This window comes from Myzus persicae, unplaced genomic scaffold (assembly GCF_001856785.1).
Source record: "Myzus persicae strain clone G006 unplaced genomic scaffold, MPER_G0061.0, whole genome shotgun sequence".
Classification (NCBI taxonomy): Eukaryota; Metazoa; Arthropoda; class Insecta; order Hemiptera; family Aphididae; genus Myzus; species Myzus persicae.
The window spans coordinates 1,470,566-1,492,723 of NW_019101135.1; the positions used below are offsets into that span (position 1 = coordinate 1,470,566).

At 26.3% G+C, this 22,158-nt stretch overlaps 2 protein-coding genes across 2 annotated transcripts; one reads left to right on the forward strand and one right to left on the reverse strand.

Annotated features, from left to right (window-relative positions):
- The first annotated feature begins 1,404 nt into the window (after positions 1–1,404).
- Positions 1,405–18,407, forward strand: LOC111027840 (oxysterol-binding protein 1). Its single transcript, XM_022306295.1, has 13 exons — positions 1,405–1,837; positions 9,813–10,018; positions 10,263–10,504; positions 11,977–12,136; positions 14,258–14,406; positions 14,469–14,600; positions 14,678–14,878; positions 14,942–15,187; positions 15,248–15,395; positions 15,484–15,653; positions 15,711–15,877; positions 15,959–16,188; positions 17,560–18,407. Exons 1-13 carry the CDS (start codon positions 1,683–1,685, stop codon positions 17,727–17,729), a joined length of 2,376 nt encoding a protein of 791 aa, XP_022161987.1. The 5' UTR covers positions 1,405–1,682; the 3' UTR covers positions 17,730–18,407.
- LOC111027841 (alpha-N-acetylgalactosaminidase-like) lies at positions 5,255–8,372 on the reverse strand. The gene is made up of 9 exons (XM_022306296.1): positions 7,982–8,372; positions 7,737–7,911; positions 7,074–7,248; positions 6,922–7,016; positions 6,644–6,805; positions 6,357–6,554; positions 6,026–6,190; positions 5,561–5,636; positions 5,255–5,468 (listed from the first exon to the last, which is right to left on the reverse strand). Exons 1-9 carry the CDS (start codon positions 8,161–8,163, stop codon positions 5,404–5,406), a joined length of 1,293 nt encoding a protein of 430 aa, XP_022161988.1. The 5' UTR covers positions 8,164–8,372; the 3' UTR covers positions 5,255–5,403.
- Positions 18,408–22,158: the final 3,751 nt, after the last annotated feature.

Consider the following 22,158-nt stretch of genomic DNA (forward strand, 5'->3'; position numbering starts at 1 on the left):
TGAATGAGAGCAACGAAAACCAAATTGAGTATTTGGTAATATGGCACTTTCAGAAATGTATCAGTGTATGGAAGAATTCTTTTAAAAATTAATCTTTTTAAAAATTTTGCTGAAGAAGGGGAGGAATCGGTCGGTAGGAGGAGGATGTTTAAACAATTTAAAATTAATAATAAAAAAATAAGATATTGCCTTAACTAAAACTACATTCAAAAGCAGTTTCAATATCTTCTTCGTGTATAGTTTTATTTTCATATACAGTAGATTTAGCAATAGTGTCATGTACAAAGCAACATAATATTTCATATTGCCTTGCCGTATATCTGCTGGAAGTTTTTCGAAAGGAAGTAAGTTTGTTAGGAACTCTTAGTGAATTAATAACTTTTAGGAACTCTTAGTGGTAGAGATGGTAGAGTATCTTCTAAATAATTTTGTTAGTAAATAACTGGTTAAATATTTTGTTTTCGTTCTATGAAATAAAAAAATCAATAATTCAAAATTACGCGGGTAATATCTTGTCAATATTACGACCAATCACAGGGCAGGATGTGAAAACGGATACTTTCACTTCGGACGCGAAAACTACGTATTTATTACCTATTAATATTGTTCTATGTTAATACTTAACGATATTGTTGTAAACCGTGCTGGTTCATGGTTGGCAGTTTGTGGAATCAGATTATCTGAAAATTAAATTAAAAACAAAAATTGTATATGGCACTACTATCTAGCGGAGAAGTGTGAAGTGAATGACAGTTGCTCGGTGCTCCCGACGGATCTTCCGTCGATCAAAGGTTCTTCGCACATATTATTTAAATATTTTGTTGACGTTTTCAAAACAATAACGGCAGAATATCATATCTGAATGTGACACTGCTATTGTGCTCGGGACGAGTGACTGAATTACCAGCTACAATAATATTGAAATTTAATATTATTTCTAAAAAAAACTGAATTGTACAATTTAATTTGATTAAAATGTAAACACTAACAATGTAACTTAACACGAATTCTTATACTAATGGCCTAGTTGTCGATGTATTTTAGATCAATAAAAAAAAAAAATAAAAAATAAAATAATATTGAACGTTCGTCGGAAAAAAGGGATAGTACAAAATCACTACTTTTTACCTTAGAAAACGAATAAACGAAAGAAAAATCGTCTCATCTGGTTATTTTGGTAACTTTATATTTATAGCCTTATAGGTCCACGATCCACGGCACGGACGAACATACGTACGGATATTATATATATTTATATTATCTTGGCGGCGTACAGGATACAGATAAGACCGTTGGCCGCACTGATGTCGGGCTTAGTTTGCTCGTTTTGCGGTTCGGCACTAAACTTCGGGATTCCGATTTCCAAGTGTTGTCGTCGTTGTCGCACTGTCAGCTGTTCGTTCGTTATCGTCAACTGATGTGATGGCAGACGGGGGTACGGGGCAAAGGGTTAACAATTATCTTTCAGCAAAACCTGAAAATATTATTTATTAATAATAAATAATATTATTGCGGAAGATATACTTATATCTGTACGTGTCTGCCGTTCTCGTTCGTACTCGTTACAGTCTCAGTTTTGCGCATGTAGTTTGCTGGTAGAGAAAAGAGAAATGTCTGACGACCGCGGCCGTCACCATCGCTTCTGCCATAATTTTTATGGGTAGTAGTCGAGCTTCCTAGCGATGGCCGCAGCAGACTCGAAAAGCTCAACTCCTCCGCCCCCGTTGTCGATGGTCGACGAGGACATGAAAGGATGGCTGTTCAAGTGGACCAACTACATCAAAGGTTACCAGAAACGGTGGTTCGTCCTGTCCAATGGTGTCCTATCTTACTACAGGTAAATATTGCAAATAGATAGATAGACTTAAGATTAAGGCCTCGGAACCTTCGGTACGGTATCTCACTTTGATCAGATTAATCATTGTCATATTATGGTAGGCACATACCTAGACCGATATTTCTGAATACCTTTCAGCTTTTAGATTGGTACCTATGTTATGGCATCTCTTATGTCTTTGAAGATGTTCAGTCTTCAATGGCCTGTCATTATTTTATTATGGCTTGTAACTTAATTCCAAAAAGTCAGTATCAGTTTCTTTGATCAGTTTACAGTTGTATTATATCCAGTTCTCGATTCAGTTACATTTAAACGGCCGTATGTCCCCATGTGGCTTCTTGCATTTATACATTCCTACTTTTTAAATTACTACTATTAAAATGTTGATCCCTCTTCTGTTATTTAAGAGTTTAAGACTCCAACCCTTAGCCTTAATTTAAATTATCTAGGTAAGTAGTTTTGATTTGATTAAAAAGTCTTGAAAAATTGAATTACAATATCTACTTAACATTCACCAATATATTTGTTGAAGTAGGTGTACCTACATTGCTTTAGACCACAGCATGTAGTATGTACAATTAAAGACGGGCAAATTATACCACAAACACAATCAATAATATTTAATCAGTTTAAAATTGATGACTCAAAATATATTTTAACAATCCAAAACATATATTAAGTTTAAAATATGTTCTAAATATGATTAACAAATAACTTCATATTGTAATGTTATTTTTCATTATAATAGGTACTTTTTTATCATTAAATTATTTGTTATGTATTAAACCAAATCTTTTAGTTGTTTTCCTGAAAAGTTTAAAATAAAATTGATTTGTGACTTTGTTTTTACATTAATTTCCCTACCTAGTATCTTTAGGCCACCTACAGGTATTAAATAATTGTCTTATAAATTATAAAAAATTATAGGCTCGATTAAAGATTTGTCACCTTATTATTCAATAATTTTAAAGTAGGTGTCTTGTTGTATTACAATACCATTGGATGTTAAATGTAATTTTCATGTCTAATATATTTACCTAATATTACACATACAATTCCAAGTGGTTTATACAATTGATATATTTTACACAAGTTGTACATTCATGCCAATTGACAAAATAACTGCCCATATTTTAATCTAGTAGAGTTCTTGTTTATATGTAGGATGTAGGAAGGTACCTAAAGGCTATACCTATATATGTTGCTACTTAGTAAACATTGGCAGTAATAAAACTTACGTTGTATTAATCATTATACTTTTAGGTAGTAGGTACTCAATATAAGTGAACATTTTTATGGTACCTTCATATTCGAAAAATATATCTATATTTGCTTTCATATTTGTCAATATATTTTTTGGCTGGTTGGAAATGTACAGAAATTAGGTTGGTACTTTATTTATATATTTTTGTCAAGTAAAAACAATTATTTCATTTCAATGCATTGTTATGAATGAATAATTATTAGGAAAATGTTTAAAATACAATATGAATTGTATGATATTAGTATAACACGTTCCTGCTGTACCTATAGTTTTAATTTAGACTTCCCTATAGTTAGAATCCAAATATGTAACATATTTATTTAACTACATAATGAAATAAACTAAACTGATGTTTTCTCTACTTTTTGATAATAGTAGTTTTCTGTAATTACCTACCTACTTTTACCTTTTATTAGTTGTGTGCTCAGATTTTTTGAAAAGGGAGGAAATTAATTTTTTACTATTCTCAGACCACAATATATATATACATTCAATGCTTTGTCATCAGGTAGTGTATAATTATGGTGTTTCTATATATGGTAAGGAACTTTTGAATTAAGAAACAACTAAAGACTTAATAACAAAGTAGAATTTTAAAACATGGGAAGTTGTTCTGCTGTAAATAGGTATAATAGGTTTCAAAAGTCAATAGTACATTGTCATTGAATATGATACTGTAATGCATATGTTAAATTTAAATTCAGTGATATATCAAAAAACGATTCTGAGTGGAAATGGTGTGTTATCATTTGTTTTTAAGGATATTTTGTAATTTATTAATCTATTAGTAATACATCGTAATTCATAGTGTGTTGAACTAACTTCTGCCGAAATTATCACAAATATTATTTAATAATCGTTGCAACATTTTATCTTATATAATTGTTATTAACTTATAAGTATTGCTTGGATTTTAAATCATAATAAATAACAAAAAAAGCAAAAATGAAGCATATTTATTTTTTAAAAAAGCAAAAAAAAAACAATCATAATTAAAAACTAATATGAATTAAATATAATTTTATAAAACTGAATAATAAAATTGAAAATTAACTTAAATTAAAATAAAGAACTTACTGCCGTGTATTTGGCAAGATTTTCAGTTGTGAAACTGACTATTTTCTGACAGAATGCTTTTAAACATAGAAAACAAACGCTCTACGTTTACTGTAGTGATTGGTGCATACTTCATGCAAGAAATTTCATTTAAATCAAACCCATGATAATTAATTTTGTTTGATTTGCCATACAGTAAACTATTAATGTCCAGTAATTGTTTCCAGCCTTTGTTTTTCAAAAGAACACAATTTAGTTTACCCGAAATTACAGTTGCAATATCTAATATCTAATTGGATATACAATTCATATTATAAGTTATTATTGTGGGGTTTTCAAAGTTCTTATTAATTAAATAAACATTTTTTTATTATTATAGCATAACAAACATATTAAAATTCCACAGCTAGAATAGAATAACTTAAAAAAAGCAAAATAAGCATTTACACTAAAATAAAGCAAAAAAAAATTCATTTATTTGGAATCAGAATGACTTGAAACAAATTTATGTATAAAGATTTCTATCTTATTTATATAAAAAGAAGCAATTGTTTTAAAATCTGAGTCCTACTTACAAGTAAATACTGATGTACGGTAGAATAGGGTGATAAGTTTCATGGTATAAATACTATTAAATAGTGTAAAATAGGTCTAATAATTTTGAAAATGTCATGTGTAGTTGTAGAAATTTATGATATCACACAAAATACTTATATAATTAATCAAATTTACTGAGGACTATACTACTAGTACTATACCAGGAGGTATGAACTAATAAAATAAATATAGAACCTAAAATTTTTTTTGGAAAACCAAACTACGTGTATCGTATATATGCTATACTCCTATATTCCTGTCTATGTTAGTTTGTAGATTTTAGACATAGTTTTTAAGGTGGAGAACCTACTATATACAGTCTACAAACTAAAAACCATAAAAATGAGACAGTTATTGAAAAAAATATATAAGAACTTATGTTATCCAAAAATGTATTATTCTGAGTATCAAAATGAAAATGCTAGTCATTTAAATTTTTATTGCCATATATTAAGCTTAATATGGATTTATTAAAGTCTATAATTTTAAAAAAATAGTCCTTTTTATGTTAAAAAATATTTATTCAATGTTTCCAATTGGTAGATTTTCTAATTACTAGTAGGTAATATTGATTATTTTACTACCTATTTAACTTATACCCATGATGTACACTGTTCCAGTAAGGTATATACCTGTTATGAAGAAGTCATCAAAAGTATGGACCATGTATGTAATCATATTTTGAAATAATATTAGCTCTAATTAAGACCACCCCTGAAAAAGTTATTAAAAACTATAGAAACAATAATTTATATTTAATTGAAATGTTTATCATATTTGTTCAAAATAATAATTAAGTTGATTACCTGATGGGTTTATTATAACTTTAAGCAGTGAATCTGGTTTCAAAAACTTTTCTGTAGTAATACTGTCAAATAAATTCTTGTGAGTTGTGGTAGGTACATAAAAAATGTAAAAAAAGTTTATATTAAATAGGTACTTCATTTTTAGATTACAATTCTGTCAAATATTTTTTTTGTATATAAATACTTATAATTAATTTTAAATGTTTCTTCTGCTTTTGTAAACATTATTTTGTGATTGAAAATATGGGCTTAAAATGTTTAGTGAACATGATCAAAAATTAAAACTGGTTTTGAATCCCTAATAGTGTGAAACTAATTATAGAAAGTTAATAATATATTTTTGTAAGTAACCAAGGGTATTTTACAGAGTCTTTTATGAATTATTAGCATATAGTATGTTATGTATCATGTATGTACAACTCTGGTATGTACTTATGAGTTACTATACTAAATAAATCATCATACCTTTATTTTGTATCCATTTGGGTTATTTAATCCTAAATTATTCAAAGTAATATTGTATGAAAATGGTGTTCCCATTGTCCGACGACTAACAAAAGCAATTGCATAGGAATAGTATTCTCTCTCTTTTGGCTCTACTGGTTTTGACCATATCTCAATTCCTTGTTCCTGAAAAACATAATTGATTATTTTTAAATTATTTAAAATTTAGTTTTCTTAACATGAAGTTAACCATAAAAATTATATCAAATGTTTAATATTTTTATTTCTTAATTTAATGGTGTTCATGTTTTGTACATTCGAACATTAATAAATGTGTAAAATTATATGCAACCTTATAAATCCGTTTGCCTTGTATGCCCAGTTTATCTTGATTTACTCCAATTACTTCAGTATTTTGTAGTATTTTTTTGAAGTTTGGTTGGACAGTAGACAATTTGTTTGACATAAATAAAGGTGCAGCTAATATAGCCCATAGAGCCATTTGTGTTTGGCTTTGCTCGTGACTCAATGCAAAATTTCCGATCAATAACTTAAAAAGAAATTCTGTATTAATATTTTTTATTGCTTGAGAATTTGAGTCAAAATATTTTAAAACATGTAATTATTTAAAAATCTTACCATATCTGGGTCGTTCCAATGTCCTGGACCTGCATATTGAGCCCAAATATCTTGTTTTACTGCAAAATTATCAAGCACATCAAATAAGGATGCATACGATTCTTGTATATCTCCATAATTTCTCCATAAATTACACGATTGAGATACCAGTGTATAGTTAACCTATTTTGACAGAAATAAAATTATTTATTTAACGGATAGTGTGGGTTAAGCATTACTAGTTAACATAGATACCTACATTTATTATATTTTTATCTTAAAAAGATTTAACTACACACCTGCATTCCTTTACCTTCTTGATAAAATGGCCAACAACAAGAGTAAATCATTGGTCTTCCTGTTTCATTTAAATATTTTCCAAACTGTGGAAAATCTATTAAAATTATTATTGCAGATTTTATTGATTTTATTACTTTAAGCATAAAATTACTTGTGTCCATAGTTCGTTCATCTGTGTAGCATCCATCTAGTTTCACATAATCAACTCCCCATTCTGCAAATGTTTGAGCATCAATTTTTTCGTAACCTTTAATACCAGCATATCCTTCACAAGATTTTGTTCCAACACTTTCATAAATTCCAAATTTTAACCCTTTTGAATGGACCTAAAAATATCAAAATTACCTTTATCAATATTTTAGTGAAAAATACATTTGTATATGTGGAAGGAATATATTTTACTTATTTATTTTTGCATTAATTTATATAATTTAAATTTTAAATTTTCTTGTTAATTTATAATAAGGAGCTTATAATAATGTCTCAAGCATATTATATATATATTTTAAGGTATTTGTGATTTTTGATTAATTTTATTCTTTTTGAACATTAAATACTTATAAATAATAGTAACTATTTTAATTAAAATTGTATTTAAAAAATATTTAGGCTCCATTTGAATTTATAAAGATACATAATAGGTGTTGAAGTTTTTTATTAAAGGTGTTTAGGTTTTATTATAATATGATATATTATTTAATTAATTATAAATAATTAGAATTAAAAGCAAATACTAAAAAATGCATTGCCAAATAATGTCATAACATTCTGCTACTAAAATTTTTATGGTAACTCTAATAATATATTTACTTACATAATCAGCAAGAGCTTTAATCCCATGGGGAAATCGGGTTTTATCAGCTTGTAATTTTCCGTCTACCGTTCGATTGTGCGTCATCCAACAATCATCAATTACAACATATTTATATCCAACTTTATCATAGCCTTCACTTACTAACAAATCAGCTGTAGTCATAAACAATTGTTCACTATTCAAGAAATAATTTTAAAATGATTGTGTGTTTAATATTTAACTTAAAATCTATATTTTAATTTTACCTGACACATTCGTCTGGAAAAGTATCACAGTCTATAGTACACCTGAATCGTTGCCAAGCAAGCCAACCCATTGGTGGCGTTAAAGCTAATCCATTATTAAGTGCCAATGTAATATTGCAGGAAACTAGTACACACAACCATACTCTAGTTCCCACTCTAGTTTTAGTCATATATGACCACATTTTTTATCAAAATAGTAACTGCAGGTATTAAATTAGTCTAATAACTGTACTAATAATAATATTTATAATTTTAAAAACTCAAAAATTTTAATCAATCAATTCATCAAATAAGTTAAACATTAAATTATTATTGTTTATGCTAAGAACCTCACTTTTAACTGGCAAGTGTTTTTAGCATGAATATTATCCAATATGGTTTTCAGTCTGTATATCAGATAACCTTATGAATACACAGATAATGAATCATAGTTTGTGTTATCATGGTGTCCTAGCTATGAGCATTTAAACAAAACTAATGAATATTTTCTTCATTAATAATTAACACTATTTCTTCTTCTACTTTATACAGTTTTGGTCAGACAATTACAAAACATTACTTTTGAAATGTTGAATATATCATCAATGTGTTTTGTACTGGTGTAAAACGTAATGGTTTTTGTTTATTGCTGCTATTTTGTACCTACGTTTTAAAGCATGTAGAAAAATTGGAAAAAATAAATAGCTTACAAATTTGATAAAAATTATTTTGTTATTTAATTATTTTAACTGGGAGATATTTATATGAATAGTAAAATTAATTTAGTTGGTGGAGGGGGGTTAAATGTCTTATTTCACGGAAAAAAAATATTCTATTGATTAAAAAAAAAATCAATTTTTCTAATTGTATCTCATCAAAACTTTTCTTCTACGGCCTACGTTGTTGCTGTACCATATTAGCTATACTCTAAAATGAGCCTCTGCTTTATTCAGGTTTCACTTCAGATTGTAAATTTATTAGACTAAATGTTTGTACTTTTAAATAAAATGACTGTGGTTTCAGCATTTTTAGTTTATACTGATGTTCTTAATCATATTTGTATAACCTTTGACAATTTAAAAATGAGTTGGTCCCTATTTTATATGACCTTGAATATTAATTTTCTCATCATAGTTGAAATATTTTTGTTGTTTTTTTCAATAAAAATATTGGAATTTGTATTTTGTATTTGATTTGTTTTTGTGTTTAATGTGTTTTTAATTAAATTTAATATGTAAAATGTAAAAATTTAGTTTAATTTTAGTTATCTTTATTAGTGGACTGAATTAAATTGTACATAATAGTCTACATTGATCTGATTGTTTAAAATATTAATAATCAATTTTCTTTGGTTATATGATTATGGAAAATTTTGATGAAAATTAGACAAATTTCTGCAAGCTAAATATTTTAGTTTTTAGAGTTATTATAAGTTAAATTAATACAATTAAGTTGGCCCGAGTTAGTTTTTATTTTATATTTGAAAGTACCTATATTGAAAATTTTGTAAGCTACTAATTGTTAAAAAAAGCAATAAATCCATACAATTATATATCATAATATATCATGATGAATTTTATTGATAATTTTTCACAAAAATTTAAAATGTATGCTATTTTATATATTTTAAAATAATATGGAAGATTACCTAATTGAATATTAATGTCTTATAAATTATTTGTGTGAGTCCATTGTTCATAAATATGGGTGCTTTTAGTGCTGGATACATGCATAATATCACATGTTAGTATTTAATTTGTGTACTCTTAGAATGAGAAACAGTTGTTATTTATACAACTAAATATTTATATATATATATATATATATTTAATAATAATCATTCCCATTACAGAACTCAAGCTGAAATATCACAATTATGTCGTGGTACGATTAGTTTGAATGGGGCTACAATACACACAGAAGATTCATGCACAATCGTTATATCTAATGGTGGCACTCAAACTTTTCACCTCCGTGCCACAAGTGAAGTAGAACGGCAAAGATGGGTGACTGAATTAGAGTTGGCCAAAGCTCGTGAAATTGGACATACGAATACTGGTATATGTAGTAAAAATATTAAAATACATCTTAAACTTATAATTTTTTTATTTTTCACTTATCTGCTTTTTCTTATATAATTTAATAGCTTTACTATTTAACAATAGTTAAACTAACTTAACTAACTGACTTCTATGTAGAACAATTGACTTTATAATATTGCATTTTCTTACAATTCGTTCTCTGTAATATAATAATGTATTTTAATTGTTCTTAAAATATATTCATGCAAAACTATTTTTAGATAGAAGCAAGGAAAAAGAATTAAGTGCAAATTTAGAAGTTTCATCCGTAATATCATCGTTAAATACCAAATTATCTGAATTGCGATCACAAAGCGAGATTATATCTAAACATAGCAAAGCTCTTCAACGGTGCCTAACTGAACTAGAAACCATAGATATACCTCCTGATGTCTCAACAAAAATAAAAGCATGGATGGAACGTGCAAATTTGATACGTATTGCGTCAGTTGGTATGGTAACTGTAAGTATTCAAGTATGATTAGAAGTTCATATTTAGTTTGTCACAATAATTGTATTTAAGTAAAATAAATGGAAACATTGTTTCTATGTTGTGTTAGTTTTCACCAAGAAAAAAATTTTACCGTATTAAACTTAAAATTTACATTTGTATCGTCATTTTGGGAAAGTTAATTAGATTTCATGTTGCAAACTGCATCTGAGTTAGGTTTTTGAACACTGTAGTAATTTAATTGGCCTGCCGTTCTTGTTATATTTTAACATCTACTGTAAGACTCAGTGTAACAATTAAAATTTTAATATCCTGCCTTTTGTGCTTTTAATTAAAAGTACCTGCATTATAATCAGTGACGAACTTCAAAATTTGAGCCCTCCTCATATAGGTTTGTATCAAAGATATCTTAGAATGGTTCATCTGTTTTCTGAAATTATTTTATAGACATAGTTTGTTTAATATTCTAACTATTAAAGGACCATAACACTCAAAAAAACAAGTCTATTTTAAAATATAGTATTAAGTGAAATAAAAACAGAGATACCATTAAAATATATTTACAACTATTATTCAGCCTGCGGCAGTCATTTGAAAAATACGCGTGACGTCATAATTTCGCCGCCGCCGATTACTATGTATACGATTTTACGGGAGTAATACAACTTTCGCTGTTTAATCTCTTATAAGTCGGCTAATACTCAATTTATTGATGTAGACCTTTATAATAATTTAAAGTTCACAAATTTTTCTTTTATTGCATGTTTTTTACAATAGTAAGTTCATCATATGATTTATTAGTAAATAAGAACAACACAGGATGAAGTTTTTATTTCTTTAAAATATTTTTCCTATTTTTTTATTTTATTTTAAAATATAAACTTAATTTTTATTTTATTTCTTGATTTAGTTTATTCTTAAGTAAAACAGAAAGATTAACAATCTTGTAAAATAATGTTTACAGTAATTGAAATCTTAAGGTTATTTATTAGTTTTTTGTTGTTTTGTTTTGTTCAAAATAATTATGGATCAATACTTTTAATATTTTAACATTTAAGTACGAATTAGTCAAACTTATTTTTTTGCTTAAACCGTTCAAATGCTAACTTAAACATGAATCTTCTTTTTCTACTACTCAACCAAAACATTTTTTATTTAATCTTCTGTCATACTTAAACATTTTGAACTTGATTATCTTCAATCTATTCAAACTGTTGGTAATGTATGTGTTACATTTAAATTGAATGATACAACAATGAGTTCAATAAAACGGTCCCGAGTGAAGGAGATAGCTTTATTTCTAAAAAAACTTTATGATATGTTATTAGTATTTTCTTAATTTGTTAGATTTAGCTAACTTTTGCCAACAATTTTGCCTATATTTTATAAGTCAATACTGTTGAATGATGCAAATAAGTTAGAATAATACTAATTAATTCAAAAATTGAATTAAAAAATATGTAAAAATATCTCATGAATTTCAGAATTGTTCGGAGTATTTAGATTTGGCTCAAAGTCAGGGTAATAAATGGCAAAAGATGTTGTATAATGAACGACGACAGCGTATACAGTTGGTAGAAATGGTGGATCAAATTGCCAGGGAACAGACTGTCTTGGAGCATGTAGCTAATAATGACAAACAAGGTAATTAAAAATTAATAATATTTGCCAATACAAACAAAGATATTTTATATATATATATATATATATATATATATATATAGATGTCAGATAGATACATTTTAGTACCTACCATGTTTCACTATGGTAAAATTAAAATTAAGTAGGTAATCATTTAAACCATTTATGTGATTATGTAAACTAATATTATCTTATGTGGATAAACCAATAATAATTTTATCTTGCATGAGTTAATTGAAGACTCAATAAAAGCTTATTAATATTCTATTTTATTTGTCACCAATATTTTACAGTGTTGTTTATTTACACATTTGTGTCTTGTACCCATATTATATACCAAATATAGACAAAATTTAATTGCAAATTATTTTTTTTTTTTTTATTGATCCTGAGCCCGGCAACTGTGGCCATTAGCTATTAGTAGGTACTGTAGGTTTTTGTATTGATGGTTTGTTGGAACGGTAGGGGGAACACGTGTGTGTTTGTTTTGGCAGAATTTCGAATGGGGCACCCGTAGGTTTCTGCCATGCCCCGGGGGTGGGGGATGGCAGCACTTGCTCTCCGGTCACCGCGACTTGTCCGGAGAAAAATGCCGCCCGGTGGCCGAGGATCGAACCGCGACCGGCTGCGTCGCAGCGGAAGAGTCAGACCACTCGGTCACCTCGTCCCCCTGCAAATTATTATTTTAGTAATTAAATAGATATTTAAATAATAAAATGTGATATAGTATATAATTGTATAATAATCTATTAAGAAATTATTGGAAAATAAATAAAATGGTCACTAAATCATTTTTTTTTAATAATGTAATTATTAATTACAAAATAATTTTGTTTTTTTTAAAATTATTTTTCTGTGAAATTGCCCTACTTTTTTTTCAATTATAACTTAAATTGGAGATCTAAGTTTTAAATTTTAAATTTGAATACTATATTCTCAACGTTAAAAATTATTTTTATAAAAAACCACTATCATTATCAATAAAATATTATTATCTGTTTAAAATTGTAAAATTAATATAAACTTGTACCTACAAATAGGAATATAATAATATTATAATTATTGATGACATAGTATAATTAATAGCTATCATCATCATTATTATTATTTGAATGTTGAATACATTATTTATTTTTTAATTACCAAGTTATTAAAAATTATTCACAATTCAAACTCTAAACTAAATTGTTGTTGCTATTTAGCATAAAATATTGATGATCCTTAAATTTTTAGATTAATATTAAATTAGAAAGAAATACATTTAGGTACTAAAGTTATTTATTATGGTATAATAAAAACATACTCTTAAAATATAAAATTTCACCTACGTTTTACTCATAAGATTTTACGATTTATAATAATTATTCATTATGTTATCACTGAAACAATAAAATAAATATTATGCCCCTATAATATTCTATATAAATAACTAATTATGTATATTAAATTAATATCCACTAATACAGTTCTCAGTTTGATTTTCTTGGATGTAACAAAATACAACAATTGTATTAAGTTCATAAATTATTTTTGCCTTGAATATTTTTTATCAATTCTGTTCTACTATATATTTATTTTATTTGTTTATAATAATGATTCAAAGGTTATATTTACTTACTAGGTTTTATTTTTTGTGCATTATGATAAGAGATAACCTTATTAATAATTAAGAAAAATATAACATAATATTAATTGTCGATACTATAATATTTTTTATATTTTCAACTTAAATCTATGTAATTATATTATTCTTAAATATTTATGTGGTGGACCTATATACACAATTTTTATATTAATATAGGTTAAGCTTATGTTAGCTTTATTTAGACTTCACCTACCTACATATATTTTTTTAAGCTTATACATTTACTTGATTTTTTGTTGAATATTCACTTGCTATTCAACTTCATTTAATTTGTTTGATTTTTATTATAATTTAATTGATAAGATTAGTGTTAATAATATATTCTATTTATTTATTTTTTATTTATACACTTGAATATACAGTAACATTACAGCAATGTATCATTATAGTAATTGTGTAATGTTATTATGTATTATTATAATTATTTTCTTATTTAATATTTGAACACTTTGTTATTGTAAATTTTCATTTTTTATCAGGTGATTCTACCGACGAGGATGATGCTTCAGACAGTTGTGAATTTTTTGATGCTCAAGGTGGCGATTCCTTTGATGTAACCACAAATAATTATCTAGTTAACTGTCAGTCTCAAAATATTATTCAACACAAATCTCTTTCAAGCTCACAGGTATTTCTGTAGAACTTTTTAAAATTTAAAATTGTTTTCATTTAAAATAAAAAAATTTTAAGGTTCTTGAAAAATTAGTCAATGAAGAACTAGATTGTAGTGGTGGATCTAGTAGTGATATTGACGATCCTGCTGAGTCATCAGCTATATTAACAGCTGCGATTTGTTCATCAACTGGCTTAAATACCGATCGTGTATGTTTATATATTATATTATCAATATTATTTTGTAAATCTAAAATTATATTATTGTCATTATTCATTATTTTTAGGATGAAAATAATAAGTCTTCTAGGATGTTTCCTCAACTCTCTGAACATGCAAAAAAAATGCTAGAGGACGTGATTAAACATCCTCTAAAACAGAAAGACAAACGTAGGTGTAGAGTGCCTGACAAGCCAAATCACCCATTACATATTTGGAGTATTTTGAAAAATTGCATTGGAAAAGATTTGTCCAAAATACCAATGCCGGTATTGTTTTGTTAATTTTTTTGATCAAATTTTTAGTTTTACATATTGTAATTTTTGTTATAGGTCAATTTTTCTGAACCATTATCAATGTTACAAAGAATTACTGAAGATTTTGAGTATTCAAATATTTTAGATACAGCAGCTCAATGTAAGGATTCATTTGAGCAGATGGCATATGTCGCTGCATTTACGATTTCATCGTATTCAACAACTGTCAATCGAACAAGTAAACCTTTTAATCCATTGCTGGGTGAAACATATGAATGTGATAGAATGTCAGACCTTGGTTGGAAAGCATTTAACGAACAAGTAAAAATGCTGTTTATAAATTAATTATGTATAACTATTTAATTTAAAATTGTAATATAGGTTTCACATCATCCTCCGATTTCGGCTCAGTATTGTTCAGGTAAAGAATGGTCTTGTTGGCAAGAGTTTTCAATGTCCTCAAAATTTCGCGGTAAATACTTACAAGCAATTCCTAATGGTATAGCTCATCTTGATTTTTTGGCATCTGGTTAGTTGTGAATATACAATTTATTTAAAATTAAATATAAACTATTTAGGTATAGATTTTTATTTTTCATGAGTGTGATGTTTTTTAGGGAATCATTATACTTGGACCAAAGTCACTACTACTGTTCATAATATAATTGTTGGAAAACTGTGGGTTGATCAAACAGGTGATATGACAATAACAAATCATAAAGATGGTTCTAAATGCCGCTTGAGTTATATACCTTATAGTTATTTCACTAGGGATCAGCAAAGAAAGGTGTGTTAAAAATGTTACAAATTGGTAGTGTATTGTAATTTATATATTATATTTTAGGTAAAAGGATATGTTATGGATAAAGATAACGAAATTAAATGGGTTATAAATGGTACATGGGACAATAAAGTTGAAATAGCTCCTGTTACCAAATTTGAAGGTCCAATTGAAAGTCCTACATGTCAAACAGGAAGTTATATAATGGCTTGGCAAAGACAAGCACCTCCGTAAGTTTTATAAAACGCTAAGACATGTGCAAATGGTATAGTCATGAGTTTTTTGTTTTATTATTGTTGACATATATGAAGATCTGACAATGAAAAGTACTACTATTTCACTGTGTTAGCAAGCCAATTGAATGAGTTTGAAGAAGGTGTAGCACCAACAGATTCTAGGTTACGGCCAGATCAACGCTTAATGGAGTTTGGTCTTTGGGATGAAGCTAATATTGAGAAATTAAGATTAGAGGAATTTCAGAGAGTCAGAAATCGCAAAGCGAATGCCGGAGTAGCAGATTCTAATCAAATCAATGAAAATGGTAAAACATTTTAAAACTACTTGATAATATAAATATATTTAAAATATTTATTAGTATACTAATAATACTTATATTTAAAAAAATACTTTACAAATATTTTGTTGTGCACGGTCTTGAGCAAATTCCTGAATAATATAATTTTAGTTTATTGATGTAGTAACAATAGCTTCTAATTGCTAATGCACATAGTCTACCTTCGCCCATGTTGGATCTTAAGTATGGTTTTATGCATTTTAGGGCCGAAAATGTTCTGTTAGTAGAACAGTTACTAACTGGAGTGCATAATAATATTTTTAAAGGAATATTTACATTCGGGAAGATGTTCTTTAAATCATGTTTTCTTATAAACACTAACATGTCTTGTATAATTTGAGGGGAATTGGAAATAGTTTATAAATAACTGCCAAAAATCAAAATTAATACAATACATTCATCGGAAAATGAAGTTCCCAAATCTGCATTGTATTCATTTCTTAAAAGCTCAGCAGATATCCATATGTATGCTGCTGTCATTTGCAATTTTTCTTTTAGCAATTTTGACTTAAATTTATCTAATAATACAATATATGTATTTTCTTTAAAATCAGTCACAAAAATATATCTTACTAAACTGCCGTTACTAAAATTTATATTTTTTTGTATTTTTTATTATTTTTTTGTCATTTTTCAAGAATTCTGATGTTCATAATACCACATTTTTCAATAGCATTTATTTTTAGCTTTATCTAATTTTTACTATATACATATATGTAGATGACATTTATGTATTGTTTTAGCATTTTTGTTTTTAGATGCCTCAAAGAACATCTAAATAATTTATTCTTACAGATCAATAGTTTTTCTGTTTTTTTATTTGTTTATTTGTTTATTGAATTATTGAGTTTTAATTTAAAAAAAAAACTACAGTAAAGATAAAGTTTTCTTGTATAATGGACATTTGGTAAAAACTAGTGTAAATAATGTACTCGGATGTTTGTTCAAGGTAAAACTGTTTTTCTATATAGACTCATTATTACACAACAACCATTGTTGGTACTTACATAAGACTACTTTTTAAATACCTTAAATTAGTATTTCTGTGTGTCGCTGGATAAGTTTGAGTGTGTGGTGCGAAGTACATTATCAATTAATTATAATTATTTAAGATTACACATTATTCTTACTCTTTTATAGTGCGTTACAAAGTATGAAATATTTTAATAGTAGGTGGCCTTAATACAAAGGTTGAAAACACTGTAGTACTTAAACATTTTTAAGATAAATCACTTTAATTCTTCTCAACATGTCATTAAAATTGCCTATATTTAAACCCCTTCAAGTATGTCCTCTTAAAGTTTATTAGTAAATAATATTTAAAATTTAATTTTTCAGAAGAAGAAGATGATGATATAGTCCAAGAAAATGATAATAGTTCTATCAAACCATTATGGTTTAAACGAGATGTATGTAAATGGACAAAAAAGCCGTGTTTTACTTTTACTCATGAATATTGGGAGTGCAAACAGAAAGGAGACTGGAGCAGATGTCCATCTTTATTTTAAATACATGTGATAATTTGTTTATTTTATTAAACTTAAGCAACATTGTATGTGGCCATATTATGTTGAAAACTTAGATTTATTGTGAACAGAAGTATCTCAGAATTTAAGTATACTATAAAAAACTCCAAAATGCACGGCAATTCTTTTCTATTATCTCCTTAACTATTTTATGACTTGTAACTGAGTATTTTTCCCACAATTTGAACTCTGAATCTATCGCACCGCATCAATGTTGTAGACCAAATTAGCCTAAGGGCAATATTTTAGTTAAATTATACATTTTCAAATCATTGTTTTACCTATTTTACATATACCTTTCATCTTTTATATGTTTTGTTTGTTACCTAAATTATTTACAACATAGTTGTCCTTGTATTATTTTTAATTTATTGATTGTCAATTTACATCCAATTATTTCTATTTGTTTTATTCTATCATGGCACGATTAAATAGTTGTTTTAAAAATTTTCCTTTTAAAGGTATGGTAATATTTAAATTATTGAATTGACACAAACTGTGGAAAATTATTACATTTTTAAAATATTTATCTTTATTTAAAATACAATTTTTCATGTGTTTTGTAAAAAAATAATTGAATACCACTCGTACATTATTTGGCGTTAGATGTATTCTTAAGACATAAGTTTCAACATTATCAATTTTTAAAAAATCGAGTTAAAAATATTATATTTTGAAGAAAAAAAATTGAAAAAAAAATTATTGATATAAATTATTTTGAAAGGTGATAACAAATAACAATAATTATTTTTTGTAACTCAATCAGTTTTTAATAATTATTATATCTATTAATGTTTCTATACATTTATTTTGAAGTTATTGTTTACACTAAAATAAAAAAATATAGGCTCTAAGAAGTTAAATAGATATTGTTTAAAATTGTTTTATAAAAAAAGTTTTTTAAAATGACAATAACTTGTCTTATAATTCATCAACAAGGACGTTATGTGTGTGAATCACAATTTAGCTTTAAATTATATAATCAATTTTTATGTGTGGCAAAATAATCAACTTAGTTTTTAGGTATTCTGTTTATAAACACAAGGAAAAAGAATGCCCGGGATAGAAAAAAAAAAAAATATTATTTGACAAGTATTTTTAATTTATAGCATTCCATTGATATATTTGTATTTTTTTTTTTTTTAGAAATCTATTCAAAATGTTATTTTTGTTAAAAAATTCTCATATATTTACTATTTTATTTTATCTTGTTAGACATACATGAAAACATTGGTGCTTATGTAATGGCTCCAGTTCTCATTTTCATCCTTTTAATCCATCTATATTCTCGTTATAAAAATATATTATTCAGATATTGTTTGTTATACTAAGATTGGCATGTGTAAAGCATAGGTCTATAATATATATATATATATTTTTGTTTTGTTTTTGTTCTGTTGAAATCTTCATTTCAACTTGTACGACTAACTAAAATTCATGATTTTTCTTGTTTGATTTTAAAATTTAAATTTGGCATGCAATTGTTCACTTCATCTAATCTAGTATTTAATAGTTATTGAATATTTATTATTTTTAAAATATGTTACAATGTTATTATTGATGATTCATTATTAAGTATTTTTTTTTTTTGTAATTTTTTTATATTAATTTACTAACAGATTATTCAGTGAAATGACTCAATCTAAAAAATATTAGTTTTAATTTTTTTAATTATACATTTTAAAGTGAAATTCATAGAAAATTATTATAATTTAAATAAATATATTCTAGTGAGTCGTACAACTTGATATACAATTTATTTTGTTTGAATTAGTCAATCTATGTTACCATATAATAATGTTCTTGTAACCCGTGTTTACTGATGTAATAGTAAATAGTTAGTCAAAAGTTTTATTTAATTTAATTAAACTTAAGGGCTGTGAATAAAAATCAAGAATAAATGCTATAAGTATAGCATAGGCTATCAGTATTATAAACTACTGTCAACGTATTATTTGATAAATATTATATTTTGATGTCTATGTATCTGCATTACTCTTTGTCAACATTAAAATGTAAATTTAATTATTATGCATGTACAATATAATTGTACGGATCAACAGAAATACATTTTTTTTAGTTCAAACAAGTTAGTACCTATCTAAGCAAAAAACGGGTGTGGGTATACCATTTCGTTTATATTACAGTTTGTTTTGAAGTTATTAATATTAATTTAAGATAATAATACGTACTTATAGTTTTTTTTGTTTTATGTATTTGTGTTTACAATTTATTATATAACTATCAAATAAGTACCTATAGTATGATATGATATAATATACTATATTATATATTTATGAAAATAAAATCTATGAAAACAATGCAAAATGTGTTAATTATTTATTGTTAAAAAGTGTTTAGTTATAATACCGTTCTAAAATGGCACATGAACAATAATGTTACGCAGGTAAGTAGAAAACAAATTCAATTTCTACAATTTTCGATCCAAGTCCAAGGTTGTGGACGCGTTTAAAGTTTAAATGGTTATAAAAATTACCTCCTTTGCATTTAAGAATTATTATTTTTGGAACACAAGTGTACCAAATACATGCATAACCTATTGGCTATTGTAATGATTCTTTATGTTGCCCTGCAGTAGTAGATATTGTGGCAATATTGTAATGGATTCAGAAATTTGTTTGGGCAAGAGTGAGTGCTAGACATCTGGACATGTGTAGAATAATTGTGTGTTTGAAGCCCAGGAAGAAAACATAACACATCAGTACTAATATTATTTAAATTTATATCAAAGTTTTTATTTTTAATTTATTAAAAACACTATTAATTATCATATTAAAATTTAAATTATAGGTAGATGGATAGACTAGACCACTTTTCTGTCCTCAGCACTGAAGAATGATAAATCATCATTTAGAAAAAGTTTCTAGAAAATTATTGACTACGTTCATCATTATTATAGCAAAAAAAAGTGTCCAAATGCACAATGTGCTAATAACATATTCCATTTATATAAAATACTTACCTATACGGCTGTATCTAACACTAATTTTTTTTAAATAAGCCATCAAATTTATAAATACCACAACTATTAAAAAGGTTGGTTGCACACTTTTACAGTTATTAGGCAAGTACCTGCTAATACATTTCTCTCTATTAAATATTGAATAATCCAATACTTAAAATAAAATTAGTCGAACCTTCCTATATTGTATATGTTGTTGCTATAGTGAATAATAGGTAAATATCCTAATTATACACATTATACACCCTTTTTTTCCTATTTCAACCATGATACCTGGTGGTAATTGAGATTGGATACTTGGTTTTTTTTTTTAAATTTATTATTAAAATAAAGTTTTACTGACATATGTCATCTTAACTTAATGTTGATTAGATACATTTTTTTTTTTAACATTTGGAAAAAAATATAACAATTAGTAATAATTAGAAAAATTATTAGTAAAAATAGAAACTATCTACTACGTTTTAAAGTATTTACAAATCGGAAGAAAAAAAAAATAATAATATAATAATAAATAATAGTTATAACAACAGGTCGTGTGGGCGTCCACGCTTGAGTCGGCGTACAGAAGGTGGGTCACTTAGTTTATAAAATTTCTCACTGTGAGCAGAATTGATGTGATCGAAGAAGTTGATTGTTAATTTTTTTATGTACTCTGTTATTGTGGGTAGCTGAAAATCTTTGTGAAGTGCATGGATACTTAGGTAGGTATATTAAATTATAATATAACACGTTAATAATTAATAATCTTTAACTTTAAGAATAATATAGTTTACAAACAGTTAAAAATCAATTATTATTTATTTTTATAATAATGTACCTACCTACTTAAATATATACTTAATTTATTCAACAATAATGAATATTTTGCTATTATCACATACAGAAAAATTGTCTTCAAAAATGATGACGGACGGATGTAAAAAAAACATATATCTAAACTCTAAAGAATAATATTTTTCATTTTCAGGTCATTCTGTTTCACCAGAATTGGGAAAAAAAGCTCCTTACCAACTAAATACATAGGTAACACTTTCTTATTACAGAGCACAATTTATAACTTAAAATTTTTAAACTATATATTATCTATATTTCAATTTAATAATGTAAAACTTTTTGACAAAGGTATCTATACTATAACCAATAGGCAATAACCATATATTATATTATATTATAAAATACTTGTTTAATAACTTTTAAGTACTTTTAAATCATAATAATATTTGATAAAATAAAACACTAAATATTTTAAACTATATAGGTAGGTATAAATATACTTTTAAAAAGTGTATCAGTGTATGTATGCAAATTAAAAGTAATGATGATAAGTATATTGGATTTTCTGATGGCAGTTAGCCCCAACATTAGAAAGCAATGCTACGGAATCATTTTTAATTTGTACACATGGGTACATTTTTAAAAATGCTT

Excerpts from the sequence above, each read along its gene's own strand:
- LOC111027841 (XM_022306296.1), bottom strand. The coding sequence starts at position 8,163 with ATGTGGTCATATATGACTAAAACTAGAGTGGGAACTAGAGTATGGTTG. Across the intron at positions 7,912-7,981 it reads TTTCCAGACGAATGTGTCAG|TGAACAATTGTTTATGACTA; the intron begins GTAAAATTAAAA and ends TTTCTTGAATAG. Across the intron at positions 7,017-7,073 it reads TGAACGAACTATGGACACAA|ATTTTCCACAGTTTGGAAAA; the intron begins GTAATTTTATGC and ends TAATTTTAATAG.
- LOC111027840 (XM_022306295.1), top strand. The coding sequence starts at position 1,683 with ATGGCCGCAGCAGACTCGAAAAGCTCAACTCCTCCGCCCCCGTTGTCG. Across the intron at positions 14,601-14,677 it reads CTGGCTTAAATACCGATCGT|GATGAAAATAATAAGTCTTC; the intron begins GTATGTTTATAT and ends CATTATTTTTAG. Across the intron at positions 16,189-17,559 it reads TAATCAAATCAATGAAAATG|AAGAAGAAGATGATGATATA; the intron begins GTAAAACATTTT and ends TTAATTTTTCAG.